General features: G+C 47.5%; 1 protein-coding gene across 3 annotated transcripts in view; it reads right to left on the bottom strand.

The window, feature by feature from the left end:
• The window catches only part of PLEKHA2 (pleckstrin homology domain containing A2), a 55,985-nt gene that overhangs the window by 4,332 nt on the left and 33,982 nt on the right, over positions 1-17,671 (bottom strand). For all 3 annotated transcript variants that reach the window (XM_082444171.1, XM_082444172.1, XM_082444173.1), the window contains exons 6-11: positions 13,701-13,841; positions 12,730-12,876; positions 12,330-12,398; positions 11,908-11,978; positions 7,724-7,787; positions 20-97 (exon numbers count right to left, since the gene is read on the bottom strand). In XM_082444171.1, coding sequence (XP_082300297.1) covers positions 20-97; positions 7,724-7,787; positions 11,908-11,978; positions 12,330-12,398; positions 12,730-12,876; positions 13,701-13,841 — 570 coding nt within the window. The remainder of the gene's footprint in view (positions 1-19; positions 98-7,723; positions 7,788-11,907; positions 11,979-12,329; positions 12,399-12,729; positions 12,877-13,700; positions 13,842-17,671) is intronic.

The following is a 17,671-nucleotide window of genomic DNA, read 5'->3' as shown; positions in this document are numbered from 1 at the left end:
CAGGAAGGAAGTGACTTACTCTGGGGTGGCACTTGAGGGCCTGGACAGCTGCCCCGATCTCCTTAATCCAGCTGTGCATGTCTTCTGGACTGTCTGCCTGCAAAACACCCACCACACTTACAGAGACACGTCTGGCGTTGTGATTTCAGCTTTCACGCCTGTGACTCGATTCTAAGTTCATAAAATCACACCATTAGAGCTGGAAGGGATCTCAGAGACCACCCAGGCCAGTGGCTTTCAGACTTCTGAGGACATTTTTTTCCCCAGCAAAATCATGTTTGTCACCCCATAAATAAAAGGGCTCAAAGTGGGGCAGAGGTCGTGACAGAGGGAGAGAGCTTAGAGGCCCATCCCTACTGAAGTACCTCACCCCCTCTGGAACACAATCAGCCTGGCCTCACCCCCTGTTTTACAGGAAAGGAAAATGAAGCCCAGAAAGCCAGAGCCCAAGGTTTAGGGCTGGTCTAGATTCCAGTTCTCCTGACACCCAGTGCAGTCATCCTTCTGCCACAGCTATCCCAACAAATGATCCCACTTTCAGCTCCAGTTCCATTAAAACCAAATCCTCTGCAAATCCTCCCAGACAGGTGGTTTCTCCAGGAACAGGCCTTCTCGCAAAGCACAAGTGATCTGGGTCTGTCCTGAGTCCCATCCAGGCCTCAAGAGTTGCTAGACTTGCAGCACCAAGCTCACCAACATGCAGGGAGGGCACAGCCGAGGCCTTAAAAAGTTCTTCCCCCAGAAATACCGAGCAACCCCAGAAGGGGGCAGCAGCGGCTCTGTGAAGAAAGAGGAAAATCAGAAGCCAAGCCACAGTAGGTAGAGCCCTGGGAATTCCCAGTGCTTTCCAGCTTTACAGGAGTTGAATCCAAGTGAACCTGGCAAACATTTACTGAGGCCTTACTCAGGGTGACACGTGACATCAGGTACCAGGCACAGAGATGGGACCAAGACTGAATGAAGCCTTGACCTCCAGAAACGTTTTATTAGTTAACCTCTCTCTGTCGCCCTGCACCTTCCCCTGATAGAGCCATCCAAAATTACCAGAGTGCATTTGCATGCCCGTGCATACATGAATGCAAACACCACACACGCTGGCCTGCAAAATTCTCCACATATACCCCTCACTCTCCCCTTCCCTAAAATGATTCTTTCTCTTCGCATTATATCAATGGTAATACATGACCAGTCTTTTTAAAACCCTCAGATTTGCATGCTTACCCCATCCTGTCCCCAAACCAACCCTCCCTGGTTAGGTGTGTGCAGGGCACTTACAAGGGGAACAGTTTCACACCCTGGCACGCTGGACCAAAGAGAGGCAGCAACGGTGCCCCAGGAGGAGACCCCTCTCACGTACCATAGCTGCAAAGTCACCTGCCCTCTCTCTTCCCTGGGCTTTTCTTTTCCCAGTTACTTGACAACCTGGTGGTTTCCCAGAAAGAGAAATCCATCCCTAGTCTAAAAAGATAACCAGGACACGGTCTCCAAGATTCTTCCAGAAGGTATTTTACTGAGAGCAGGGCTAGCTAACCTGTTCCACAAGTAGAACTATTGGGAAAAATTAAATGAACTCATTTAGGTAAAGCAGTTTGAAAGTGCCTGATACACAGAAAGGGCTTCATATTAGTCATTATTGTTGTTGTTATTATTATTATATGACGGACACAGGTGAAGCCTTAAATTCCAATATTATAAATATGTTTGCTGCCTTCTCCCTACAACTTTTTAATTTCATTTTCTTCATACTCAAACTGTGGATAATTCTTACCTAAAGGATCAAATTGTTGGGATCAAATAAGATAACATACTTTTTCTTCATATGCTTGTTTATCAGCCCCATAAAACGGCTTACAGACGGGACGGTGACCAGGTCTTCACTGCCTAGCTGTTTTCTATTGTATTCTTTTCAGCCTTCTTAAGGATTTCTGTACACATGTCTATATTTCTTGAAGTCTCTCAGATTCCTTGGGTTGTTTGAAAAGATATTAATAATTATTTCTATTATAAATAATATTATCCATAAATGCTAATGTCTATTTCTACAGTTAGGAAATTTAAAGTAAAACTGTATTATATCTCAATTCACCTTAGTTGTATTGCTTTTCTCTGGATAAAGTGACCAATTATACATTGCATTTTCCAATCTCAGTTTCAAAAGAATACTTTGCTAATTAAAAAATTTTTCAACTGTAAGCAGAATAATATTACAGCATGCTTCTTAATTTATGTAGAAAGTCATATTCAAATTCTTAATTACTTCACTAGTCAATTACATTATAGAGATGACCCTGGAAACAAAAAGTAATGTAGAAGATAGCAAGTTGCAACTCTGGGGGGGGGGGGGTGTTTATCAAGTCAATATGTAAAAAGCCTCTGCATGTAAATTATTGTCATTGTCAAGTAAATTAAAATAATATGAGCAAAAGGTAAAGGGAACTTCTGTAAAACAAAAAAACAAACAAACCAACCCAAATAAGATAACATATTTGGGGGAGAAGAAAGGCTATTTTGAATTGGAATGAGACGGTGGCAATTAAATTGTCCATCAGCAGAAAAGCATTTCTTACAGATTTTCCTTCTAGGGGAACAGAAGTTGATTTGGTGGGGAAATGTGAGAAGACAGAGGGAAAGATGCGGATGGGAGCTAAGGGAGAGACAAAGGTCTCCCGCATCACACAGGAGATGGAACATTTTCATTAAACAGATTGCAAGACCCCCATGATGACAGTCCAATAGCCAGTTTCCAGGGCTTTTTAAGCTACTTTTAGTCCTTTTATCACCACAGCAAAAAACGCCCCACCCACAAGCCACAGACCACCTATCTGACTGTCCTTTGAGAGAGTCAACAAACACTCACTCCTTCTCTAGGAGCAATCACTCAACCAGCCTAGGTGTGTTCACCCCAGCTCCACTTAGCAAGGAATCCTGAATCAGAGAACACTGGGAATCCCCTGACTTAACAGCTGGAAACTCAAACACAAGAATCCAGATCCTCTAAAATTCGTTCAGATCATTTCCAATTCTCTAATATAAACAATACTGCTATTCACATCTTTGTGTATAAAGCTTTTTTCATACTTAAGATTCTTCAGCTCCCAGGGAAGTTGCTAAAGAGTATGCATGCTTTTTTTTGGGGGGGGGGGGCCACACCACATGGCATGTGGGATCTTAGTTCCCGGGATCGAACCCACGCCCCCTGCGGTGGAAGTGCAGAGTCTTAACCACTGGACCGCCGGGAAAGTCCCAGAGTATCAGTGCTTTTAAGGCTCTTTTTATATATGGCCAGAGTGATTTCTAGTCAATAATATAGATTTCATTTAAACATATATATATATATATATGTATGTATACTACATGCACCCGTGTTAGAATTAAATATTACAGTTAAAAAACTTTTTTTTATCTTTTGGCCACAGTGCGCGGCTTGCAGGATCTTAGTTCCCCAACCAGGGATGGAACCTGGGCCCACGGCAGTGAAAGCGTGGAGTCCTAACCACTGGACTGCCAGGGAATTCCCTCTTATTTTTAAATTTTTTTTTGTTTTAAATATTACAATTTTTTAAAAATCTTTGCTAATATGATGGGGAAAACAATTAAATCTCTTTCTTAAAACATTTAGTATTTGAGACGGAAATTGTTTGCTAATTACATTTCTTCCCTAATGCTCTAATTCTGTTTAAGGACATTTTTCTGTCAGATAACCTAGGTAGTGAACCCAGCCATGAGGATAATAAACAGTAGTAAACATTATTTTAATGTTCACTGATGTTTAAAACATTATTCAAGGGACTTCCCTGGTGGCGCAGTGGTTAAGAATCCGCCTGCCAATGCAAGGGGCACGGGTTCGAGCCCTGGTCTGGGGAGATCCCACATGTGGCGGAGCAACTAAGCCCCTGCGCCACAACTACTGAGCCTGCTCTCCGGGGCCCTCGAGCCACAACTACTGAGCTCACGTGCCACAACTACTGAAGCCTGCACACCTAGAGACCGTGTTCCGCCACAAGAGAAGCCACCGCAATGAGAAGCCCGCACACCACAGTGAAGAGCGACCCCCGCTCACCGCAACTAGAGAAAGCCCGTGCGCAGCAACGAACACCAAACGCGGCCAAAAATAAATAAATAAAATAAATAAATGTATTTAAATATATATATATATATTATTCAAAGAGAAAAGCAGATACTGATCCCACATGAGAAGAAATAGGATATTACGTTACTAAGATCACAGTTTAAATCTCTATTAGTAGTTTTAAGAACTGGACTCCACTGGCAACAGAAATTAAGTGAAACCTCAAAAATTATATGCAAAAATTACAGTGTATGTGTATATCTATCTTTTATGGAAAGCCTGTGCTTAGCTTTCATCAAAAACTCAAAAATATCTTAAAACCACATCACAAAGGTAGCTCCATGAACCAGTAAAACACAGAGCTGAAATCCACCCACCCTGTGGTGAATTACTAAGAGACTAAAAAAAAAAGCCTTGAAACTCAATAGTACAAGAAGGGAAGTGCCAAGCTTATACCTTTGTCTCTTCCTGGTCTGCTTAAGTGTGTACATGTTTCTGCTGCTTGGTTCAAAAGGAAAAGTAGGGTTTCTGTCCTTGAGGGCAGTTTTTGAGGTGAGAGGAACAAAGGGTATTAAATGAGTCACTGCAGTCTGTGGTTTTATTGCAGTCCGATAAGCTTTGATGATCTGGTATGAGCCCGATATCATAACATTTGCAATGGTTTCAAGCACTGAGTTCTAACGGGCCATCAATAAAAGGCTTCCCATATGTACCTCTGGTTACTTCCATTGCAGCTATCCAAAAGCTTTAGGCATCTCCGTCTTAATCTTATTCCCAACCTCTGCAGCCCTCCCTTTCCAACAAGCTAATAACCCCTACCTCTCCCCAAGAACCAATCCCACCTTTAGATACAGCCCTGCCACATATGATCCATTCAAAGTGCAAAACTGACCAACGGATTTTAATGTAAGAGTATGAAAGTTTATTGACATCAGCTTCTGATTCCACACAGCACCTAAACATTAAGAAACTACGATTTGTCAAGTTTCGGTATAGAATCAAAGAAGATCCACAATTATCTGAAAGAGCTATTAAAATATCCCTTTATTCCAAATACATGTCTCTGCGGGGCCAGATTTTCTTCATACTCTTCCATCAAAACAACATATGGCCACAGACTGAGTGCAGAAGCAGATATGAGAATCCTGCTGTCTTCTAATAAACCAGCCATTCAAGAGATTTGCAAAAATATATTTTTTTAAAAAATGCTACTCCTGTTGCTTTTTTTGTTTTAGAAAGCGTTATTTTTCATTAAATGTTACTTGTGTTAACATAAATGAGTTTATAGTTGTTGTTTTTAAATGAATAAATACATATTCTTAAAGAGTTTTAATCTCTACTCTTCTCCAACCTTCTATTCTGAGTTTTGGTGCTATACACAGATTTGTCCATTCGCTCATTTATTTATTCAGGGGGATCTGAGTGCTCTTTTATCCTAGAAATGTGGAAGCAGATGGCAAAGTAGGACATAAATGATGATAAGGTTCTGGTCAATGTGCAGACACTCGTGCCAATGATGCAGTGTCTTCTGAACTTTTTTTTTTTTTTGGTTGGCGTTCATGTTTCCCAAATCACTATCTCCAGTCCAAGGCTCTGTTCTAGACTCTTAACCCCAGCATAATCGCTCCCTTCACCCCACATCCAATCAACTCTCAAGCCCTGGAAAGGACTCATCAATAGCTTCAAATGTTTCCACTTTTCTCCATCCATCCAAGTTCAGGCTTCCTTCATCCCTCACTGAAACCATTTCAACAGCCTTCCAACTGCTCTCCCTGGCTCCTGTCTAACCCTTTTCTTACCTCTCCCCTCCGCTGCACTGGACAGGACATTCACCGCCAGCATCCCATCAACAGGACCGGGACTGAGGGCTCTCATCTCCACTTTACAGATGAGGAAAACAAGGCTCTTAGGTCACTGGCCCAAGTGGGATTTTTAGGAGGCAGATCTGATTGGGTCACTCCCCTAGCTTAACCTCCAAGGACCCTACCTCCCAGGATAAAATACAAGCTCCTGAACAAGGCCCACGGGCCACGGGCCCTCTATATCAGCTTCCTAGCACCTGTGCCCCTTTCATCTCCAAGCTTTTTTAACCCCTGTGGTTTGCTGTTCCCTCTGCCTGGGCCACTCTTCCTCCAAGGGTTTGGCTTCGGCGTATCTTCCTTCAGGAAACCTCCCTTGACTCCTACGACTGGGGGAGGTACCCGTCTTGGAGTTCCCATGGCAACCACTGCTCACTCTAAGGGTAGCCCTTCTCACACTGTTTTCTTGTTTTGTTTTTTGTTGTTTTATTCCCCCACCCCCATGAGTGAGGTTGTTTCATACTTGTAACACAATGAGGTTCTTTGGTCATATTCTGCATGCCATGCTAGGATCACCTGACCTCCTAAATGATTTTTTTAATTTGCATACATTAAAGGTTTATGCTCTGTGCTGTGAAATTCGATTTCACGCATCTGCCACTGCAGTATCACACAGGACAGCTTCACTGCCCCGAAAGCTCCCCTGTGTTCATCTCTCCAACACGCCCTCCCCACCTCAGCACCCTGTTCTAACTGCCTGTTTACCTGACTATCTCCTCCTCGGGTTCAGGATCCGTTCTCTTGAACGCGGGGTCCCCAGGATGAGGCAACGCCCGGCACCCTGAGGAGGCTCTACCACTATCTGTCAAGTCCAAGAACTGGAAACTCTTTTGGGGCACCGACTGCTCAACCATGTCCCTGAACGGCAGTGCAGGCTGCTCGAGGGCCCCAGCAGCACTTTTCCACAGCTCTTCCCAGATGCTTGTCCAAATGAACGGAACACACAGACGCCTCAGGCTGCTATCATGTCTGCTGGGCTCAGGCAGGGGGACCCGCTCAGAGGGACCTGCTGCTCACGAAATGGGTGAGGGTCGACCTCGCGAAAGGGAGCGTGTTGAGTGGGGAGCGCGCGGGGAACCCTGAGAAGCTTTGGTCGGGGAGCCCCACATTTCAACCAACACACTCCATGGCAGTCTTGGCGCTAGACGGGCACCGTCACCGCGAGGCTGCAGGGATCAAGGCACGCTCTGTGGACGGCTAGGCAGGCTGCAGCGAGGACTTGGCCTTGAAAGTCTAGGCCGTGCTAGAGGCTAGAAATCTGCCTTTCTAGCTCCTATGATTTGAGAAGGAGTTGGGAGAACTCCAAGGCTGTGGGTGGAGGGGAGACGCTTCTGAGAGCCGAACCGTCGGAGCCCAAACAATGGCTTTCTCTGTGCAGCTGGCTGTGCACCTGGTGCCCGCACAGGGCCCTCTGTGCTTCTGTCCTTCCGCACACAGTCACACAGTACTGTCCGCACATAGACGGGGCTTATAAATACCCTCCAAGGGAGAAGTGAAACCACTGACCAGTTCTCCTTTTCTCTGCTGAGCTGGCGCCCAGCAGCTACGAGCAGCTGGTACAAACTCACATTCCCCAGTGTAGCGGCTCAACCCGCCCTTATTATTTTACGGTTGGGAAGCTTTTGGCAAACATCCTGTTTAGAATAAAATGGGACTCGGACTGACTATCGGGGGCTAAATTTACCACCTAGAAACTTCAAACAAAATAAAAGAGAAAGCAAAGGGAAAGGCAGGCCTACAAGTACACCATCCACAGAGAAGGAACGTCAGCGTCTTCTGGCAGCGAGCTTTTTACCTGCACGTAGAAGGTCCTGGAGCTGGTTATTATTTCAAACAGGTTGTCCCTCATCAGCAGATCGCTAGACAGAGAAAGAGATAGAAAGTTACCAGGCATGCTGGTCACCCGTTGAGGACTTGATTCACCCTGAGGCAGGTACCCGTGCCCCCTACCCTAAAAAGGGGGTTCACAGGCCATTCCTCCTGCTGCCCTGCCTCAGACGGCATTACAGGGTTTCCTCTAGCTTCACTTCCTGGAGGGTCTCAAGTGGTTTAACCATCCCCATAGATCTCCCTCCCCAATACACACCACCACCAGTTCTAACAAGACAAAGCTCCTTGGCCTCCAAAACCTCTTGCCTCACATGCACCCCACACTGTCTACGACTGTGTGTTTCTTTAGTGGCTCAGATGTACTGATACAAAGTGCTTGGTGAGAAGTACTGTTTCAAGTGTTTTTATTTGAGGGTCAAGTAGATGAAAATTTTATTGGTTTCATATATATACACAAGCACACACTGTTCTATGTCCATTATGCTCCATTAAATATATATATTTTTATATACATATATATTATTGAGAGATGGACATATAACGGTGTATTTGTAAGATAAAAAACAGTATATTCATTTCAGGTGTACAACATGATTTCATATTTGTATACACTGCAAATGATCACTGCCTCGTAACACTCAAATTTTTTTTCTCGTGATGAGATTATAGCCTTTAAGATCTACTCTCTTAGCAACTTTCAAATATAGAATACAGTGCTGTCAACCTCAGTCACCGTGCTGTACATTCCATCCCCAGGACTTGCTGATTTGATAACTGGAGGCTTGTATCTTTCGACCCCCTTCACCCATTTCGGCCACTCCCCACCCTCCGCCTCTGACAACCACCAATCTGTTCTTTGTGTTTTTTAATGTGTTATTTCATCCAATCTTCCCAACAATCCAATGAGGCAGTTAAGACTTTCCCCACTTTATGGATGGGGACACCCAGGCTCAGAGAGGTTCTGTGACGTGTCCGTGGCACCGGAGTAAGGAACCGGCAGAGCCAGGATTTGAAACCGGGTCTGACTCCAGAGTCTACGCTCTTAGTTACTCCACCACCAGGTGCCTCTCCTAAGGGACCTGAATCTCTTATTTCCAAAGCCTTTCTCCACCCACACAGCAGCTGCATCAGCTTCACCAAATCCCTGCTCTCAGGAGGGGACTGGATGCTCGAGAGGAAAAAGGGAAGGAGAGAGGCGACCACTTGAAGATGCTTCACAGTGGGTGCGAGGTTTGGAAGAGGGACCCTGCTTCCGCAAGGAAGAAGGCGAGAGGGAGCTGATGCTCAACCACAAACCTCCCATCGGCCGAAATTATTTACAGGGTGAAATGCCTGCTCTGTGTATCCAGTCACTGTGGGGAACATAAAAGGAGTAAAAGATCCAATTCCTTCCCCATGAAAGAACATAAAAAAGCAAAACAATACAGTCAGATGTTAGACTGCGTGTTATATGCCAAGAGTTAGAATAATTCCAAGAAAGGACTAATCACAGGGGGACTTCCCCGGCGGTCCGGTGGTTAAGACTCTGTGCTTCCACTGCAGGGCGGCCCGGGTTTGATCCCTGGTTGAGTAACTGAGATCCTACATGCCATGTGGTGCGGTCAAAAAATTAAAAAAAAAAAAAAAACAAAAAGAAAGAAAGAAAGAAAAAGAAAAAGAAAGAAAGGACTGATCACAGGCAGGGCTGGCTTCAGGAATCAGGACTTGGAAGGAAACGGCAGGTGCGCTGCCAGTGACATGGGCTCCTGGGCAAAGGAGGAGCGTGAGACTGAAGACTCACATGGGCGGGGACAGCAATCAGGGCTCAGACAGACCTGGGGCCCAATCCTGGCTCCACTGGGAAAAGGTATTTTAGGAATATGTTTACAACTTTGTGAGCCTTTCTACCCCAACTGTAAAAGGGAAATCAGAAGCCCTCCTCTATCAAGCTTCTTACCACAAAGATCAGTTATAAGTTATATAAGGCGTCTCATAAGTTATATGAGGCACCTGGTACAATGAACGTCACACAGTGGCCGTTTGAAATGCATTTCATTAGCTATTACAATTACTTTCTGAGTATCTGAGTGGAGATGGCTCTTCTTTCTGGATAAGATGGTTTAAACTTTTGAACTATTCATGCACATACAGCACAATCATGCAATCTACTACAGAGGAGGTAAAAGCAAAACAGGGAGGAAATCCCCACCCTTTTCATATCTACTTCTCAGGCTACATGTCGCCTTTTAATTCAACTCAATTCAATTCAACAAAACGTTAACTGACTACTCAGATGCCCTGACCCCCGTGACTGGGTTTGGGAGACCCCAGTCTCACACGCCTGGAACCTGCAGAGCCTCGGCAACTTCCTTCCCCGAGGATCTTCAACTCCCTCAATTCTATTCCTCGGAGTTCAGTCTGACTCTGGCTCAGGCAAAGTGCAAAGCGCTCTTAGGAACGAACCTTATCTGGGTTCCCTAAGCTGCCCCAATACACCCATCAACCTGCACGGGCCTCCAGGGTCAGGAACAAGCCCCATCTCTCCTCCACCCACTGTCACCTCTGGAGCCACACTTCTGCAACTTCCATCTGTAGCACCTTTCACGAATGGTAATTTGTCCGTGGGAACTTCCCTAATCTTCCATACTCTGCAACTGCCGTTTGCAAGGCTCACGACAGTCCCTGCTTCCTTGGGCCACAAAACACCTCGTTTTCATGCAAGACGCTCCCATGCTTTCATGTGAGAACAGTCAGCCGGCTGCCAACAGCTTCCCTGGGGACGCAGGCTCTGCATGCACAGTCCGTGGGACGGAGATTCAATATAACACCCTTACAGACTGCAGACTGAGGGCCAAAGGAGGACTGCTAGATGCCCGGATGCCCTTGGGTCTCTAAAGTTTGGTTCCAGGGGCACCTGTATGGGTGTCGGATATGGGAGAGCCCTCGAAGAGGCCCCAGGTCCCAAACTCGTCCTACGCTCTGTGGCACTGGAAAGGTGACCATTTCCTAGTGGAAAGAGGAACACAGTAAAAATACTTCCTCATCCTGCCCAAGAGCATTGCTGTGAATCAGCCTCGTGTTAAGAAGACATCAGGGACTTTGTCAAAATGAGGAGAAGAGAAAGGCATACCAAGTTCAGGGCAGAGGCACTGGCATACATAGGGGTCTGAGCAGATGCACTGAAAAGCAAGTGATTAAGGGCACGGTCCCCCCTCCACCTCCAAGCCCAGTCCTCCTGTGAGATGAGCAGCTGACACCTGAGAAGCACCTCTCCCTCCTTTGTTCTATATCCTTCCTTTTTCTCCATCAGAAAAGTATCACATAGGCTCATTTCACGAGTGAGAGTAAGGGCATGGGAAGAGGGTGGGTTTGCCCAGCGCCACTTCACAGCTGCGGCAGCTCGGATGTGGACAGTCGGCCACAGATGTCAGGGAGACAACACCTTCCTGCTCGTGGAAGAAGGTTCCGGAATAGAGCCTCAGAAGGGGAGTAACAGAAGAGTTAAGGCTGAGACGAAGTGAGAGAGTGGCATGGACTTACATACAGTACCGTAAAACAGATAGCTAGTGGGGCTTCCCTGGTGGCGCAGTGGTTGAGAGTCTGCCTGCCAATGCAGGGGACACGGGTTCGAGCCCTGGTCTGGGAAGATCCCACGTGCCGCAGAGCGGCTGGGCCCGTGAGCCACAACTGCTGAGCCTGAGCGTCTGGAGCCTCTGCTCCACAACAGGAGAGGCCGCGATAGTGAGAGGCCCGCGCACTGTGATGAAGAGTGGCCCCCACTCGCCGCAACTGGAGAAAGCCCTCGCACAGAAGCGAAGACCCAACACAGCCAAAAATAAAAAATAAATAAATAAATAATAAATAAAAAATTAAAAAAAAAAAAAAAAAGAGAGAGATAGCTAGTGGGAAGCAGCCGCAGAGCACAGGGAGATCAGCTCAGTGCTTTGTGACCACCTAGAGGGGTGGGATAGGGAGGGTGGGAGGGAGACGCAAGAGGGAGGAGATATGGGGATATATGTATATGTATTGCTGATTCACTTGTTACCCAGCAGAAACTAACACACCATTGTAAAGCAATTATACTCCAATAAAGATGTTTAAAAAAAAAAAAAAAAGAGTTAAGAGGGCACACGGAGTTCTGACCAGAGAAGAATAAGCAGAGACAATTACCCAGACTTGACCAGACACTCGTGGGTCTTGAGAACATCCTTGAGGAATATGGTACGCAGTGGTTCTCGGTCCTGGGGGGAAACAGAGAGAGTGCATGAGGCTGTCAGCCCCACGCCCAGACCAGGAGCCATCATCATCAGAGATGACTGATTGAAACCAGGTCGCAAACAAGACAAGGTCTCAAAATAATCGAGAGAGGAAAGAAATCTAAGAAGATGCTCTGTGGCCCTGACCACGAAGGCAGGGAGTTAAGGCCACTTTACATCACCGTGAAGATGCGCACACCAGGCGGACGGAGGTTAGACACAAGCACCCCCGGAGGCTGTGTGCCCACATCTCTGCTCAGACACACACACGTGGGTGCGACTCCTGTGCCTCTGCCCTGCATGGCCTCTCAGGCGGGCCCCAGAGTGACTACAAACCTGCTCACACTTGAAGTAGCAGATGGTGAAGTCGTCCAGCACAAAGAAGCGTCGTTTCCAGCTCTTGCGCTGAAATAAAGGGTAAAGAGCCAGATGTGAGAAGAGTTCCCAGCGTTTCCGGGGGTGCGTTCTGGTTCTAAGCTCCTGGGGACCCCGCCCCACCGAAGCCAGGCTCCCACGTTGGGGGTCAGGGGCAAGGACTTCTCATGGGGCGACTCCTCGGGTCACCTCGAGCTGCGGGGCGGGAGTTCTCCCCACCCCAGCCTCTCCCTGGTTTGGGCGGTTTGGGCGTGGCTGGCTCCACGCTCCTCCTTGCAAACTGCCCTCCCCTCCGCCTCGCCCACACCCACTGGCTGCCGGGGTCCCCAGACCCCCTCCCAGCCCCCGCACGGACACTCACCACATTCCCTTGCTTCACACAATAGCCGCTCTTAATGAGGGGGGGCCCGGTGGGGACACGGCAGCCTGTCGTGGGGATGTAACTCTGAGACCTTCGAAGGATGGCGTGGGAGCCGGGCTCACTCCCTTCCTGCCCATCCCCACCGTTCTACAAGGAAACAGCTGCAGGATTAGCGCCTCCCCCTCCTGACGCAGCCACACCCCTGACCCCACCCTCTCCGGCCAATCATCTCTTCCTCTTGGGCCACGATGGCAGTCAAGTAAGAAATAAACCAGATGGGTAAGCTGGGACGAAGTGACAGAGTGGCATGGACATATATACACTACGAACTGTAAAACAGATAGCTAGTGGGAAGCAGCCGCATAGCATAGGGAGATCAGCTTGCTGCTTTGTGACCACCTAGAGGCGGGGGGTAGGGAGGGTGGGAGGGAGACGCAAGAGGGAGGGGATATGGGGACATATGTATATGTATAGCTGATTCACTTTGTTATACAGCAGAAACTAACACACCATTGTAAAGCAATTATACTCCAATGAAGATGCTAAAAAAAAAAAGGAAGAAAGAAAGAAACCAGAAAAAAAAACCTTTGGCTTTGCCCCGGGGAGGCACTGTACGGGGTGCGTTCACAGATCAAGGCTGGGGAGGTTGGGCAGACCCGGGAGAAAGGGAAGACTCTGAACGCAAACGGGACGAGGCCAAGGGACAGTGGGGCTTGTTTCCAGCCATCCTCGACCCCACTTCTCACGGGGTTCACAAGTGCCGGTCCCCGTGGATGATGCAGAGCCGTACTGCCACAGAGCTGCAGATGCGGTGGCCTCAATTTCTGCACTGCCGGTAGTTTCTTGACCACCCCATGTGTACTGGCTCCACTACCCTCACCCTTCCTCAGTCCAGCCCTTCTGTCATGTCACTGACACACCACGGACACCCCCGAACCCCTCCACCCTCTGGCAGCCCCAGGCCCCAGCACCTGGCTGATGGGCGTGTGTACCACCACGCCTCCGATGATCTCTGTCTTGTAGGCCACCTGTGGCTTCTTCTCTAGGGCCAGAGGAGTTGCTAGGCTCTTGAGAACTTCGGTCGTCAGGGGCAGGTTCCCAACTTTGGGTACCTGGGAAGAATGACAGAACAGTTAACAGGGAACAGAAGGCCTAGGAAAAGTGGGGAGGCAACAGCAGGAGGGGGGAGGGGAGGAAAGCTAATGTACGAAATTATAGCACGACGCCCCTCTCCCCGCTACCCTTCCATCCATCCAAACCTGTATACGAGGAATTCAGCAAGCCACGCCCACCACACGCGCACACACACTCAACAAATGTACTGAGCACCTACTATGAGTCAGCCCTTGCCTGGCTAGAGACCAAAGGTAAACCAGCAAACACAGACACATGTCCTGCCCTCACACCACATAACGTGCTGATCAGGGAGACCGACCAAAAATATAGAGCAAGACTGACAATCAGAATAATTCCAAATCGTGGCGAATGCCATGAAGACGATAAACAGGAGCTGAGACTGACAGCAGCAGGGGAACGACCTGAAATGGAATGCTTGGCGTGGCTGGTGTGGGTGGTGGAGGTCTCCAAGGGGAGAAGATGCTGAAACAGTAGCCTGGAGGACGAAAAGGAGCCAGGAACATAAAGACGGGAGAAAGCACGCTCAGCAGTGGGTAAGTTGCCTGTGGTATATGGTCCAGGACTCGGGGAGCATGAGCTCTGGAGCCCCAGGGCCTGGGGTGTAACTCCTGACCTGTCACTAACTGAGTGACATAGTCATAGAGTTGTCACGGTCATCAAATGATAGAGGATATAAATTTCAACCCTTTAGAGATATGAATAAAAATACAAAAGTATTTTAATTGTCAGAATATTCTAAGTAACTTTTTATAAATGGTGCTAACATTTACAAATGCAGCCCTTTCTGCGGAACGAGTTATCTTTGCTCCTCTCCGTGACGGAGTTCGAGCACCACTGCTGATGAAAGAATCACGGAATTTTTAGGGCAAGTTTGAGACCACAGATTGCAAACTGGTGGCCCAAAGGTAGACTTGCCCCAACTGTGTTTCATTTGTCCCATCCAGTGTGTTTTTCAATCTGCTGTCAAAATCTGGGATATTTCACGTAAAAATCTTGATTTCCAGTGAAGCAGCTGTCCGCTCTAAGGATGGGGAACGGATTCTTCAGTTTGCCGCAGTCCTGAACATCCTCCCAACGCGAGGTCATTTATCCTCGTTCATGTTGCCGCTTTTCTTCCTCCTTGTCCATTTCTCATTTATACGGGAAAATTTTTCATCACAAGAGAGGCCCAGAGTAGTCCAGTTATCTGCCCAACGCCGATTAATACCTAGACAGAGACCAGCCCCTGACGCTGCCGATGCAGTACCCACAGCACCACAAAGCCTGTCCTTCCACAGATGTAGAGAACACACATACGGACACCAAGGGGGGAAAGCAGGGGTGGAGGGGTGGGGAGCGGAGATGGTGGGATGAATTGGGAGATTGGGATTGACATGTATACACCAATACGTATAAGATAGATAACTAATAAGAACCTGCTGTATAAAAAATTAAATTAAATTAAATTAAAAAAAAAAGCCTGTTCTTCACAAGGACTCAATGCCCCGTGTGGATCTGCCAGGAAAGTAACTGCAGACACCACGAGAAAAACTAACATCCTCTTCCACTTCTTCTACAGCCCTGGGAGCTAGAAAGACCTAAGAATCCAGACTGTTCAGGAGCTCACGGCCCAAGGATATATTGTATAACGCAGGGAATATAGCCAATATTTTGTAATAATTGCAAATGGAAAGGAACCTTTAAAAACTATATAAAAATTAAAAATTAAGGGACTTCCCTGGTGGTCCAGTGGTTAAGAATCCGCCTTCCAATGCAGGGGACGCAGGTTCAACCCCTGGTCAGGGAACTAAGATCCCCCATGCCGTGGGGCAACTAAGCCCGCGAGCCGCAACTACAGCACCCACACGCTCTGGAGCCCGTGCGCCACAACTAGAGAGAAGCCCGCGCGCCGCACCAAGGAGCCCACGCACCACAGCAGAGGATCCCACATGCTACAACTAAGACCTGATGCAGCCAAAAATAAAATAAATAAATAAATACATAAATAAAAAAAATTTTTTTTTAAATAAACTATTGCAAGCCACAGGGGGAAAAAAAAAGAGCTCACAGCTCAGGGCCATAGGAGAACTCTGCCTGCCAAGGACAGGGACCAAGGGCCACACCCACTGGCATCTACTGAAAGGACTAAGACCATCAATGATGACACTGGGGCCCCAGAAAGGAGACAGGGCCCCTCTTCCTGGCCTGTGCACTCAGCTTAGACCATGGTGAGCTCGGCCCACCACCTCTCCAGATTGGGCCAGAAATCCACCTTGTCCTTTCCTTCTGGTTGAGGGACAACCACAGCTCCCATTGCTTTGGGCCTCTATTCAGTGCCAGGCACAGTACCCATCTCTTTACTGCATTATCTCTCATCTCAGGCGATCTTATCAGGTAGGCCTTATTTTCTCCATTTCATAGATGAAGTAAACTAAAGCTCATTGAAATGAAGTAATTGCCCCACTGCTAAACACCACTACCTACCTACCTACCTGGACCACCCTTTCCGATTTCTCTGTGTTTTGCTCTGATATGATAGAATTCTTTAGGGATGTGGATTAGTGCTGGGGTGTCCGGAGATATAATCACTGTGGAACAACACAATTGCCTCCAAATGACCCAAATGAATTCCTGAAACCCAGCAAAGAAGGAGGGAAGTGGCCTTTCAGCATTCACGGTGGCCAGAAGAGGACTCCTGGTGACTTGGCTGTTGTGTTGCCTCTCAACCCGTCAGCCCACCCGGAGAACCGCTGGTTGTCACCACTCACGCCCCTGCATCGTGGGCTGCCTCTGGCCAACCACCTGGAGCCTCTGCAAAGCTGTTTCCATTTCCTGAGACTCTGAATCAGCCTGTGGAGGGCAAACTCACCAATAACTACACTCCAGATCTTGAAAACAAGTTCATCCTCTTGGTTTGTGTATCTCCCAGAATCCCAATGAAAGGTGGGACCCCTTTTACCCACCGTGGAGGGTCCTCTGATGGGGGAGGTCCACAGGGTTCCCATTTGCAACGTGAAACGAAATTTGCAAGGACTCATCTTTCTTCCCACCAGGCATGGCTAGATTGCTACAAGGAATAATCCAACTTGGGAGGGAACGGGGGTAAGCTGTGCTTTACTTTTACTGCTCAATTTTCAACCCTTTTGAAAAACTTTAGTGAGTTGAATAATGTCTCCCAAAATTGTCCACCCATAACTTCAGAACGTGACTTTATTTAGAAATAGGGTCTTTGCAGATATAATTAACTTAAGATGAAATCATGCTGGTTTAGGGTGGGCCCTAAGACCAATGACTGATGTCCTCCTAAAAGGAGAGGTCACACAGACACACAGGCCATAAAATGGTGGAGATAGAGATGGAGGGATCCAGCTATTAGCTGGGCAATGCCAAGGACGGCTGGGGGCCACTGGGAGCTGGAAGAGGCAAGCAAGGATTCTCCCCTTGAGCCTTCAGGGGGCACATGGAGGGCCCTGCCGACACCTTGATTTCAGACTTCTCAGGACTATGCGAGAATACATTTCTGTTGCTTTAAGCCACGCAGTTTGTTACGATAGCCCAAGAAAACTAACACAGGAATACTGATACTCCAAGCGGACTCAATTCTTTAAATACCATTATGTCGACCATTATCTTCAATCATAAGAACTCAATGACCCAGCACTAAATGACCAGTGATCTGCGGGCAGAAAAACTGGCTCCTGACCGTGGGAGAATCACTGATCTCCAGGCACTTCCACTGCCTCGTTTATAAACAGAGATAATCATACCTGCTCTCCCTACCTAAGGTTTTCACAAGGCTAAAAGAAGCCATGGATATAAAAGTGGT

This window comes from Balaenoptera physalus (assembly GCF_965194825.1).
Source record: "Balaenoptera physalus genome assembly, chromosome: 21".
Classification (NCBI taxonomy): domain Eukaryota; kingdom Metazoa; phylum Chordata; class Mammalia; order Artiodactyla; family Balaenopteridae; genus Balaenoptera; species Balaenoptera physalus.
Note: the sequence above shows the minus strand (reverse complement) of the source record. Positions and strands in the feature narration are given on the sequence as shown.